This window comes from Ptychodera flava, chromosome 6 (genome assembly GCF_041260155.1).
Source record: "Ptychodera flava strain L36383 chromosome 6, AS_Pfla_20210202, whole genome shotgun sequence".
Classification (NCBI taxonomy): Eukaryota; Metazoa; Hemichordata; class Enteropneusta; family Ptychoderidae; genus Ptychodera; species Ptychodera flava.
Window position 1 is genome coordinate 25941699 of NC_091933.1, and position 12793 is coordinate 25954491.

The 12793-nt window shown below is 39.9% G+C and overlaps 1 protein-coding gene across 1 annotated transcript in view; it reads left to right on the forward strand.

Moving 5' to 3' along the window:
- Positions 1–1530: 1530 nt before the first annotated feature.
- Positions 1531–12793, forward strand: part of LOC139135323 (isoleucine--tRNA ligase, cytoplasmic-like) — a 48786-nt gene continuing 37523 nt past the window's right edge. The window contains 10 exon segments of the mRNA XM_070702667.1: positions 1531–1669; positions 5144–5279; positions 6090–6246; positions 7030–7149; positions 7522–7656; positions 8561–8645; positions 10843–11059; positions 11220–11280; positions 11931–12026; positions 12248–12367. Of these exon segments, the coding sequence (XP_070558768.1) occupies positions 5161–5279; positions 6090–6246; positions 7030–7149; positions 7522–7656; positions 8561–8645; positions 10843–11059; positions 11220–11280; positions 11931–12026; positions 12248–12367 (1110 nt within the window). The 5' untranslated portion in view covers positions 1531–1669; positions 5144–5160.

The window sequence follows — 12793 nt, forward strand, 5'->3', positions numbered from 1 at the left end:
AGAGCCCAAGAGCGATGTCCCCTTTGACATCGAAAATTTTGAGAAATTGATGTGTGCAATAGTGCAATCAGAGAGGTGTTTCAATTTATTTCGCACCAAAAACTGAGTTACCCCTTCTTTCTCTCCACTCTTTGAGCAACCACCCCCTTGTAGCTTTCAATTTTTTGATTTGACCCCCTTCCGATTCATCCGACACCCGGTCGTAAATAAGGACGGCTTCCTTAGGTTGCAAATTGCGCCCTCAACTATCAATATAAAAGACGCACTGACACTCGTTTATCCTTTTACAATAGTGAAAGGGCCGAGTTGAACCAACCTAGGAACGGTTTTTGAGATTAGAAAAGTCCAGGAATAACTCAGGCGCCAACATATGAGTGCTTGTCATACTCAGTTTCTACATTTCTTTAATATACATATCAATTGATAGTTTGAGATTTATTGAATGCATAAAGTAACAAAAGTCATGTACATGTAAGTAGGTCCACGGGTGCCTGGTGTTGCCTGTGTACATACATAGAGAGAAGGGGCATGTACACAGGCAACTCCAGGCACCTGTGAGTAGGTCAGACATAACAGCCTTATTTCATCATATTGCTCCACTGCCGTTGCGTACATCACTCTGTCCTGTTCTGTTCTGTTCTTAGTAAGGCCGAACAAAAAAAACTGTTCTGTTCCGATAACTCGACCTACCCTAGTTTTAACCTGCAGTCCCTAAACTTTTTAGAGCTACGTTAAGACGGAAGTAAAAAAAAGAAAGAAAAAACTCTGTAAAATCACGAGTTCATTACTTGGCATTTATTTTTGCTTGAACGAGGATGACTTTTATGGGTTTTTTTCTCATATCATGATGCATTTTTCTGGAAATGGTGTGGCCAGTGTTTGACGCCCTGAAACCCTGAAAATGCATATTTAAAAATAAAATAATTTTGGAAAAAATATTTCTGCCGACCTACCTACTCTATTTTTGAAAAACCATGTTATCGGAACAGCACAATTTGTTATTATTATTATTATTATTATTTCATTTTTTTTTCTTTTTGCCTAAAAGTATTAACAGGGCAAAGCCTCCTTCCCGAGAGTATAGCCGCTAGCCTGGGGAAATGCCATAAAATAGGCGATTTTTATTACAATTTTATATAATTAAATTTACCGAGTTTTCGTTTAGTCGTAAAATTACGCATGTTAATTCGGAAATTCAGAGAAACTTTTAACATAATAAGTGTAACGAGAACCTATTTGGATTTTGAGAAAAAACCGATCACAGTCACCTGTGATCGGTCATTTCCGCTCGGCGTCTATGTCCTATAGACGTGTGTACATCTACTTCTCAGGCATATGTACACGTCTATGGGGCGCATAGTCCGAGAGCGGAATAGATCACAAGTGACTGTGGCGAGGTCTTCCGATCTCGTTTAAGCTACGCGAGATTTCCAATCCTGCTACCCTGCGCAAACGTATGCGCATACAAATACACGTGTGGAGTTCGCCGGATCAGGAAGTGGGTTCAGGTGAGTTTCATCAGACACATTTAACCGTATTACAAATCACGCATAACGACGTTCAGTATCTACATTGCAACAAACGCGCGTAAACCCCTCGTAACGTTTGCTTGGAGAACAGGGAGAAGACAGCAAGGTCTGACACTCAGACAGTGTATGCTTTAATGCCGGTAAGCCACAATATCATTTATATGGAATATGCATGTTTAACTGTTATAAGCCGTTTCTAACCAGCAACCCAACCCTGTTTGAGACATCGTACACGGTTCTAGACCCCTTCTGTCTGAAATTTTATATGAAATGCCTATCGGTAAGAAAGCTTTCCGCTCGAATACTTGAAAATATGCATACCGACATGATGACACAAAAACGTTTCAAGTTCAAGCTGTCAATGCCATGCCATGAAGCATATGCTCTCAATGCAATGCATGCGATATGCGATATAATGTTAGTGTATACACGTATTGTCAGGTCACATCGTAGGTCGCACGATTGTTGCCCAATAGGCTAGGAAGTCGTGCAGTTAGCATTGTAGTACTTGTCTCCTTCCAGAAAGTTGTGATGATTGTAGAGCAAATGTGAAGCAAATTCAGCATTTGATTCATGTTTATAATTCACCATAGCTGCAATATTGTAGCTGGAGGTTTTGTCTGGTTTTGCATGCTGTCCAACCAAAATAACCAGGTAAATTCTCAAACTAAGTACTGCAGCTAAGTTGAACATTGTTGTAGCTTTCCAATCACTGCAAGAGTTTGCCCAATAAAAACTTTGGTTGTGCTCTTCCGTTTATATGAAACTTTGTACGGCTCCCAAACGCACAGCTGTAGACAGAACGACATCCGCCCCCTTGATATTTGAATTCCGTGATATTAATTTGATGCATAAAAGTAAGAATGGAGTTGTTTTCATGGCCAAAATACTCTTGTCAAGCAAAAGGACATCACATCTTATGATGTATCTTTTTCCCATAGAAGATATATCATCAATATTGAAAAAAAAATTTGAAATATCCCTCAAGGCAGAGGTGAATTACTTTTTCAGAACAGTGGTAAACTTATACCCACAAAGTTGATAATGAACATGCTGCTACATTTTCCTAAATCATGTGCAAATGTATTAAAGTGTGTCAGTGAAGAACTATTCTGTTAAAAGTGATTGTCTCCATTTTGGGAGTTTTGCCTCCTGTTTTCGGCATCATGTTTATTATCTCCTGATCAAAAGATTTCTCTCAATCAAGAATGTCTCTCTTTTGGTCTAGTTTACCATACTGATGTGGTACTCTCAAGAGCTCATTGCAGGTCATGTAACCCTTTACCTGCCAGACAGTATCACTTCCCAATCAGCCAACTTAGTGAAAAGTGGTTCTGACCCAAAACCACACATATTTCCACCCATTTGGCTTGGTCTGTTCCAACACCTTTAGTCCATAAAAATCTGCATGTTTACAGTATCTGTGATTTCAGGGGCCTTCAAATGTTCATTTTTTTGTTAAAATGCACCATATGGGAAATAGTGTGCTTCAGTTTAAACAAACTTGACTTGACGGTGCATTGAAATTTGAACTTGGCAGGAAAAGGGTTAACATTGGACAGATATGGATCCGCATGTATGTTTGATCGATGTATAAGCCTGTGTAACCATCACCCACTAGTTTTACCTGTCATGGTATGACTTTGTGTGTTAAATGAGTACATTAACCCTTTTCCTGCCAAGTCGGTGAAAATCCGCTTGAAATTCGGTGTAGCTAGAAGCTGAGCAGCCACGGCCGTTATCCTCCTAAGGCGGTGGAAATCGGGCTCCTTTTTGGTACCCCTTTCCTGCCTAGTCGACGGAACTACGTGTAGCAAACCCTTGCTCACGCTAGGGGTCGTTCGAGGACAGGTTTTGGGCGAGGAACGGCGTTTGCTCTCGAAATGGGTTCACAGGGAGTCCAAGGACAGGGAAAGGTGCAGAAACCTGTCCGCCAGTCCCCCACACCGAGGGGGGCTGGTTTTTTTTTACCGCTTTTTAGCGGACTTGGCAGGATAGCATGGTGACGTTTTCTGGCGGAGTTGGACGTACTTGGCTGCCTGGCACTATACAGATTGCTGCCGAACTTGACCAACTCGGCAATGCTAATCTAGAAGGCTACCTCTTGCAAACGACTTGGCAGATATGCCGATGGTGCGAGACGAAAGTCACTTATTCAGTTGTGCGTGACTGAAAATGAGAACGTATTTTTGACGGGACGGCTCGACTTGTTCCTCCCATGGAACGGATATGAACGACTCGGAAATACCATTACAAACTGGTGTCCGACGTACTAAGCTGGGCTTCAGCTCTGCAAGTTCAAGCCAGGCAACGTCCTTCACTGCCTTGGCCGTGCCATTCAATGGACGTAGCTTTGGATTTTTTATTTATTCCACCGTCCGAAGTACTGGCTCTGGTTTGCAGGCAAACGTATCCTCTTGCCGATGCATTGGTAACTACGTACGCTGTTTGCGTACAGAGAATTCAAAAGGGCACATGAGGTCAATATGCTACATGTACGGGGATACCGTCTGCATTTAGCAGGGACTGCTTTTGTTATGCAAACCAGCTAGCAGTACAATATGGCTGCCAGCATGTGGACACGTCGATGGCTAGAACAATGGAAGCATATTGCGTTGCACCCGTGCATCGCAAAAGTGAACTGAAGACTTGGGGGTAGTGACTGGTTATCACTGGTTAGCTGAAGCCCAAGCCATGTCGGTACAAACCCGTACCTGACTGAGGACCACTCGATTAAGTCAGTAATGAACGGTAACACTCGTAAGCCAACTCCCAACTGAGCTGGCAAAAGTACGTAAAGCTGTGCTTCAATGGCTCAGCCATGTCGTTAATACAACGGCAAAAACGTAGTTTTTGTGCTACACTGCCAAGTCGTTGGAGGTACGTATTCAATTGACCCTACCCTGGGGAAACAGGACAGGTTTGACGGTGCTGCTGCACCCCTAGCACGACCCTCAGGGTCTCTGACTAACAGACGAGTGAGGTGATGTTTGTGCCTAGCGGACGTACGTAATACTGAAGGAGTTTATTTCCGAAAAAATAAACATGAAACGGCAATAAAATGACGCACTCCCAGGGGCAAACAAAGCCGGTGACCTCAATTTTTTTCTGCAGCAACCCTTGAGCTCCTTCCCCTGTCTACGGGCATGTAGAAATTATTGAAGTCTAACACGTATAAGTACGGCTAAAACTACCCTGAAAATGGGCGATTTCTGCCACAATGCCTGGCAGGATAACATGCAGGAGAGCTAATCTTTTGCAGGCACATATTATGGGGCGGTTTTCTACTGACTTGGGAGAATAACGGACAAGGGCGCTCGGCAGGAAAAGGGTTAAATCACATGCTTTCCCACACTCAAACATTTACTACCAGAGATGTACTACTGGTTATAAATGCTGATCATTAACCTTTTCACACGAATTGTACCAACACTTGTCTTTGATTTATTAAAGAGATATTGCATCATCTTGGCTCTACCAGCTCTCATAGCATCGTTTCTGATTCCTTTGTGATCAAAGAAAGTTTCATGTAGGTTACACAGACAATTTCTTTAACGATATTTTGTGTGTGGAAAGTTCACTCCTGATGTAATATGTACTTCATTTTTTTGCAGACTGAGCCACTATCATTATGGTTCAGCCAGTGCCGGAACACATCAACTTCCCAAAGGAAGAAGAGAATGTCATTGAGTTATGGAACAAGTTGGATGCCTTCAAGACAAGCTTGAAACAATCCAAGGGGAGACCCAGGTCAGAAAATAAAACTGGGATGGCATAGTACATCCTATAAAGCATAAACGTCTCCATTATTTATATGTGGAAAAGTCTGTCTTACAGTGAATTTCAAAATAGCTTGGAATTACAATGTGCTTGGGTGATTAGATAAACATTTCTTTCGATAGAAAATAATGTCAACTACATTCATGACAAACTTTCTCCTTTGATTGAGTTTATGACAATTGAACCCAATCCACTGTTCTCACGTACAGAGCATGTTCAGTGTAGGAAACACCAATTGTTGTACTGACCCGTACACACTGTACCGAAAAATATATCGTTAGTGTTCTGTGCAGTTTCATCGACAGGAAATGCGATAAAGGCAATATAAAAACATTCAAGCAGTAATATAGGATGGCAACACTGATGTTGACAGTGGCACAGTTTATCAACAGAAGCATTTTTCGTATCACCCAAGCACGTTAAGCTATTTTGAAATATACTGTAATACATGGAATTTGCTATTGGTCTCTATCAATACCGAAAGCTGATCATTCTGTGGTGTGCAATGTACAAAGGGCGGCACTACACTCAAGTACCGCAATAATGTATTGATGTCAGAATAAAGTCCTTGTCTACAGAAACATTGATTAGTGGTGACAGAGAGTCAACAGCATTGCATGATTAATGTGGAACTAAAACAAACATTTCTCTTTGTTATAGTCATGCCAGCTGTAGCAACAGAGGATGCTGTTGCTTATTTTCTTGTCCACAAATTTCTACATCCTTCTTGATCAGTTATGCTTCGAAAAGTAAAAAATTCTAATTTTGATTTTGTGGCAGGTATACATTTTATGATGGACCCCCATTTGCCACTGGTCTCCCCCATTATGGCCACATTCTGGCCGGTACCATCAAAGATACAGTGACAAGATATGCTCATCAGAATGGATATCATGTAGAAAGAAGATTCGGCTGGGATTGTCATGGCTTGCCAGTGGTAAGTCAGTACATCATGATAATCTCTACGGGGGTTGGTGATTTATCTCGGCTACTGAAGTCCTTTATCTCTGTTTCCTTCTGTCAAGTTTCTAGCTCGACTGTAGAGAATGATAAAATTGTATAGCAAGCTGGCTGTGGAAGGTTAAACCTGAGCTGGTCACTCAGATGATACTGCCTGGTACACCTCAAAGCTTCTTGTGAGAGGAAAAGATGATCATGTAAACATTTTTTGCATGAATTTTACACCTTGTTTGGACTTCTTTTTGACGGTAATGGCAGGAAATTGAGAAAGAAAGGGGAATTTTTGCATTATTTTTATTACTTTCAGTTTGCAATGTGATAAGTACAAAACTGATGCAAAAGATACTCCAAAGTCTGGCATTGTCTTGTCATGTTTAAGAGTCATCACCAGCATCAGACGCTTATCATAGAACCTACACAACATGCCAGACAGTTTGCAAATACCCGATCATCAGAGTGATTATAAACATATTTTTTACACCTTGTTCACAACGTAGAATGCAATCAAGCAGTATTGCTGGTGTGAATACATGTAGTACAATTTTTGATTCTTGGTGAACTTTGTAACAAGTTGCATATTAGAATTCAAAGGTCAATTACTGTATACTCCAGTCCTCTATTCATTTATAAATTCTTATTCTCTTAAATATTTTCGCTAAAAATATCTCAGGTGGACGTGAAGTGTCCTGAATACGATTGTCAGCAAAAAAAGAATTTAAGCACAATTGCATGGTCATCTATTCTTTCTTTTGTGCCATAGGAGTATGAAATTGACAAGACCCTTGGAATCAAGGGTCCTGATGATGTTGCCAAGATGGGAATTGAAAAGTACAATGCAGAATGCAGGAAGATTGTCATGAGGTACTCCAAGGAATGGCAGGTAAGGTTTGCACGAATCACAAATATTCTGATTTACGATGTTGGTGAAGCAGACTATGACAGTTAAAGAAAATATGGACTCAGGATGAAAATGAAACAATGGACTTGTGTTATTGAAGTAGCATTGTTGTGGAGATGCTTTATTTTATGTTTTCTGACTGATTGTTCAACAAATTTTCTTTGATTTTGAATTTTCTTCGTTTCTGGAAATGCATCAGCATTTTTCACAATACTGTCAAAATGCAGACAGAGTACCTATTCCATGCAGTCTGTCTTTTCTTATGAAGGATGATCTCTTTTTTGTGTGCTCTGTTGGTTAGTTTGGCTGTTGAAGTAATTCTCGGTAAAACCCAGGTGTCTTATTTGCTTTCAGTTTGTTGTGACGAGACTTGGCAGATGGATAGACTTTGAAAATGATTACAAGACCCTGTACCCATGGTTCATGGAGACCATCTGGTGGGTTTTCAGACAACTCTTTGACAAAGGACTGGTTTACAGAGGATTCAAGGTGAGCAGGGAAGATTGTGGCACATGCACCACCATATGAAGTTAAGCTACTGGCGCATGCATTGCTGTATGATGTTGAGAGTCAAAAATTTGATAAGTTATGAATTAATTTCAGTACCTTTGGGTTGGTGTTGTTGATATGTATATCATGTGGTGGTTAATTTGGTGCCTTCAGTCAAATGGCATGAATTATATCACATGTATCGGAATTTCAATGCATGTAGATCACCAGCTTGCATGCACAAATTTCTTCTGTTTACTATACCTCTGTGCCAAAAGAACCAATTGATAGCTGTAAATGGTACAAACTTTCATGTCTTTCCACTTGCTTTTAATTTTAGCTCTTTGCAGGACTCAAAATGCAGTCCTGTCTGCTTTTTGTCATAGAAGCAAACATGGTAGCAATCCAAATTGTGTTGTCCACTGGTAAGGACAGTGCACAGATGCCAGTCTTACCCATATATAGATTATCCAGCTTTCATAAATTTTTTTTCCGAGTAAACAGCAATTCACTATGGAAAACAAAGCTTATCACTATCTTCACATGTGCCAACCCCTACAGTGCAAGGGCTTTGTAAAGGCTGTATGATTTCCAACAAAAAATAAACGTTGTGATGCATTTTACAAGAGCTGCTTTGTAAATTTACCAAGCCCACATTTGGAGCCATGTTTTTGCAAGATGTTCAAATTTATCAGCAGTGCCACACAGACTCATTGAGGTACATTAGTTCCTATAAATGCAGTGAAGATAGCCTATCCACTGTTGTCCATCAAGAAATGCTGCATCGTAAATAAAGCTACCAAGACTGTTTCAAATCCATAAAAGAAGTGGGGGATTTCAGTTACACCATTAACAATGCAACTTGAGTGCCTAGCTGTAATTTTCAACCTGCTTACATTTACAGGTGATGCCATACTCTACTGCTTGCAACACGCCACTCTCCAATTTTGAATCTGGACAGAATTATAAGGATGTTGTTGATCCTGCAGGTAGGTAGCTGTCTTTACAGTCCAATTTCATATTTGAAAGAACCTGTAATCCACAAAGATTTGAGATCTGTACATTAGTGAATGTCCTCCTCATTGAACCCATATCAAGTAGCTAAAACAGTTGACAGTAACTGTGGGATGCAGTTTATCATTTGGCAACTGCCACTTCTATGAAGCAAGCACATCTTTTATGCAAAAGTGATTCATAATCTTAATGAATTAAATTTATCAAACCTTTGACTCAATTAAACTCAAGAAAAAGTAAGTTACACAATGGTGAAAGTATTTATTAGTCCCCACGGACACCGTCCGGGGGGACTTATAGGTTTGGTCATGTCCGTCCGTGTGTGCGTGCGTCCGTGCGTCCGTCCGTTCACGCAGATATCTCAGACATGCCCAGGTCAATTTCTTTCAAACTTTGCACAAGGATAGTACCCTACCCCATACAGATGCACGTCGATTTGTTTCACAATGCGATCAAATTTGGCCGTGTTAGAGGACTTTTTAGTTTTCATCTCCATAGACTCCTATGTATAAGGCAGTCTCCATAGACTCCCATGTATAAGGCAGACCATAGACTCCCATGTATAAGGCAGTCCATAGACTCCCATGTATAAGGCAGTCCATAGACTCCCATGTATAAGGCCAAGAAAATAAAAATTTAGTTTCTCATCGTATTCATATTGCGAAAAGGATGCAGTGACACAGTTTTTAGTCCCAATGGATGAAGTCCAGGGGGCTTATAGATTGGGTTATGTCCGTCCGTGAGTCCATCCGTTCACGCAGATATCTCAGATATTTTGACAAAATGTCACGTGACCTTGGTGACCTTTGACCTCAAATATATATATATTTGTCCATAACTCAGTAACCACAAGTGCTACACCCTTCATATATGGTATGATGGGAGAGCTTATGACGCCACATATTGTACCCCATTAATTATGCACATATCTAATTTTGAGCAAGCCAATCGATCTAGAGGTCTGATTTTTGGTATATAGGGATGGTTTAGCAATACAATTTTTTTTGACAAAATGTCACATGACCTTGGTGACCTTTGACCTCAAATATACATATTTGTCCATAGCTCAGTAACCACAAGTGCTACACCCTTCTTATTGTATGGTATGATGGGACACCTTATGACGTGACATATTGTACCTCATTCATTATGCACATATCTAATTTTGAGCAAGCCAATCGAGCTAAAGGTCTGATTTTTGGTATATAGGGATAACTTAGCAATACAATTGTTTTGACACAATGTCACGTGACCTCGGTGATCTTGGACCTCAAATATACATATTTGTCCATAACTCAGTAACCACAAGTGCTACACCCTTCATGTATGGTATGATGGGACACTTTATGACGCCACATATTGTACCTCATTAATTATGTGCATATCTAATTTTGAGCGAGCCAATAGAGCTAGAGGTCTGATTTTTGGTATATAGGGATAACTTAGCAATACAATTTTTTTTCAAAATGTCATGTGACCTTGGTGACCTTTGACCTCAAATATACATATTTGTCCACAACTCAGTAACCACAAGTGCCAAACCTTTCATATATGGTATGATGGGACACCTTATGACACCACATATTGTACCTCATCAATTATGTGCATATCTAATTTTGAGCGAGCCAATAGAGCTAGAGGTCTGATTTTTGGTATATAGGGATATCTTAGCAATCCAATTTTTTTTTTTCAAAATGTCACGTGACCTTGATGACCTTAGACCTTGATTATACATATATATGCATAACTCAGTAACCACAAGTTCTATACGCTTCAATTTTGATAGGATATTAGACCTTAAGATTTCACATCTCGTACCTCATTTATTATGCACATAAGTATTTCTTGGCTGGCCAACACAGCTAGAGGTCTGATCTTTTTTCCCGATTTAGAACCATAACTTAGACATGCCTCTTGTTATAAATTGGGAAAAATGACATAAACCTATGTGCCCATAGATGTGAACTTATACACTCCAGCGATACTTTTTAATACCACATTTCCCTGCCCCATCAAGACTAATACTCCTTTTACAAGTGGGGACTATGTCATTGACAATGACTTGTTATTTATTATTTATTATTGCCATTTTATGTGATATGGCATTTTATCATGGAAATGTTGTACAGAAACAAGTTTGTTACCTTTTCTGTAAATTTATTTTTATTACAGTAATTGTAAATTTCCCCCTGGATGAGAATCCAAACAGCTGTCTGATTGCATGGACCACCACGCCATGGACGTTGCCTAGCAACATGGCTCTGTGTGTCCATCCGACCATGGAGTATGTCAAGATTGAGCACAAAGTGGATGGAAAGGTGTACATTCTGCTAGAGGCTAGACTGCCAGCTCTCTTCAAGAAAGAAGATGAGTATGCTGTCTTAGAAAAGTGGGTGTCCCTCATACAAAAACTTTCCAAAATGATAAAAATGCTTTCCATTTATGGCTAGAAGCCAAACAAATGTGACAGAGCATGTTTTTAGTGTACAGGGAATGAAAGAACTGTTAGTGACTTACTTTTCTGCAAATTCATGTTTTTTGATTGGCAGGTTCAAAGGTGAAACGCTGAGGGGCAAAGGATACAAACCATTGTTTGAGTATTTTGGCAAGGTAAGAATTGATTCCATTTCTGCCCTGCTTTTTAAACAAATATGTTTTAAAACTTGTAAGAGGATAGTAATTCAATTTGAATGCTTGCATATTGGCCTTTTTAGAACTCCATTGGTAACCAGGGCATCGTTGCAAATGGTTTCCATTTTAATAAAGTCATGTTTTGATCAGAATTGTTATGGTAGATATGAGGCACTGTCTTAATACCCTTCTGCTCTCTGAACTCAATTCCTAATAGTGGGACTGGCAGTATGGGGCTTCAGTTTTGTATGTGTTTCAAAGTAGGAAATATTTTGCACAAAAACAGAAATGTGTTTCTTCAAGTGATACTGCATATAGCCACTGTTCCTTCCACTGCTCCATTTGGCCGAGAGATGTTAAATATTCTTGTGATCAATACTCAGTCAGTCAATAGTCTGTACCATTACACACGTTGCAATTGTTGACCAGTAAGTTAGAATCCACACTTACCATACTTTGATAACTTGTGACTGATACAAATCACAAAGCATGGTATATAGCATACAATCACTTCTCTGTTTGCTATGAAGCATGCAGTGCAACTCCAATTATAATGTATAAGCAGCCTGCCCAGTGCTTTTTAATTTGAATCATGCAATAATTATGGTATTTTTGTGGTCTGTCACAAGTACAAGGGACAGGGCGCCTTCCAAGTTGTGGTTGACAACTACGTTACTGATGACACAGGTACTGGAATAGTACATCAGGCTCCGTTCTTTGGTGCTGTAAGTAGACTTTCAGATTTTGAGTTTCATCACTTCCACAGTAGAACTGCTTTCAATGGTTTCAAATGCTAGTACATGTACTTGAATGCTTCACGTTTTTTTCAAAATTAGAATTGTGGTTAGTCAAGGATTGCCATTGTTTTCTGAAGAACGTCAGACTTAAAGAATGTGATTTTGCAAGAGATTCACCAGTTTTAACCAGCTTGTTGTATCTTTTCTAGGATGATTACCGTGTTTGCATCGAACACCGTGTAATCACCAAAGAGCAAGTCATATGCCCCGTTGATGAAACTGGATGTTTTACCCAGGAAGTGCCGGACTTTGCCGGCCAGTACGTCAAGGTATGCTATGTGTGTGATTCTATGTTTGATAATATAACAATGGATGTCTCTTGTCCATATGCAATTGACCTTTGGTGCCAACCACTTCATCTTTAACCCTTTCACAATCATGTTTTTTGGTCGGCAGTAGTGAGTGTTTCATCATACAGGATAACTCAAAGTGCTGATGGCAACCATCAGTTTGTGACCTTGACTTTTAGAGTTCTAGATATGTTGTTCCCTGTGTTATGTTCCAAGCCACACAATGCAAAGATGAACACTGCATTTTGTCAGTTGATAGAGAACAGGCTGTCCTCTGACTTGTGTAGATGATGGCCATACTTTTTTTATGTATTCATTGCATCCAGCGTCAAAGGTGATGAAACGGACTGTACAGTTTAAGGTTTCTAAAACAATAGCAATATAAAATGACACTGACTGATCAAC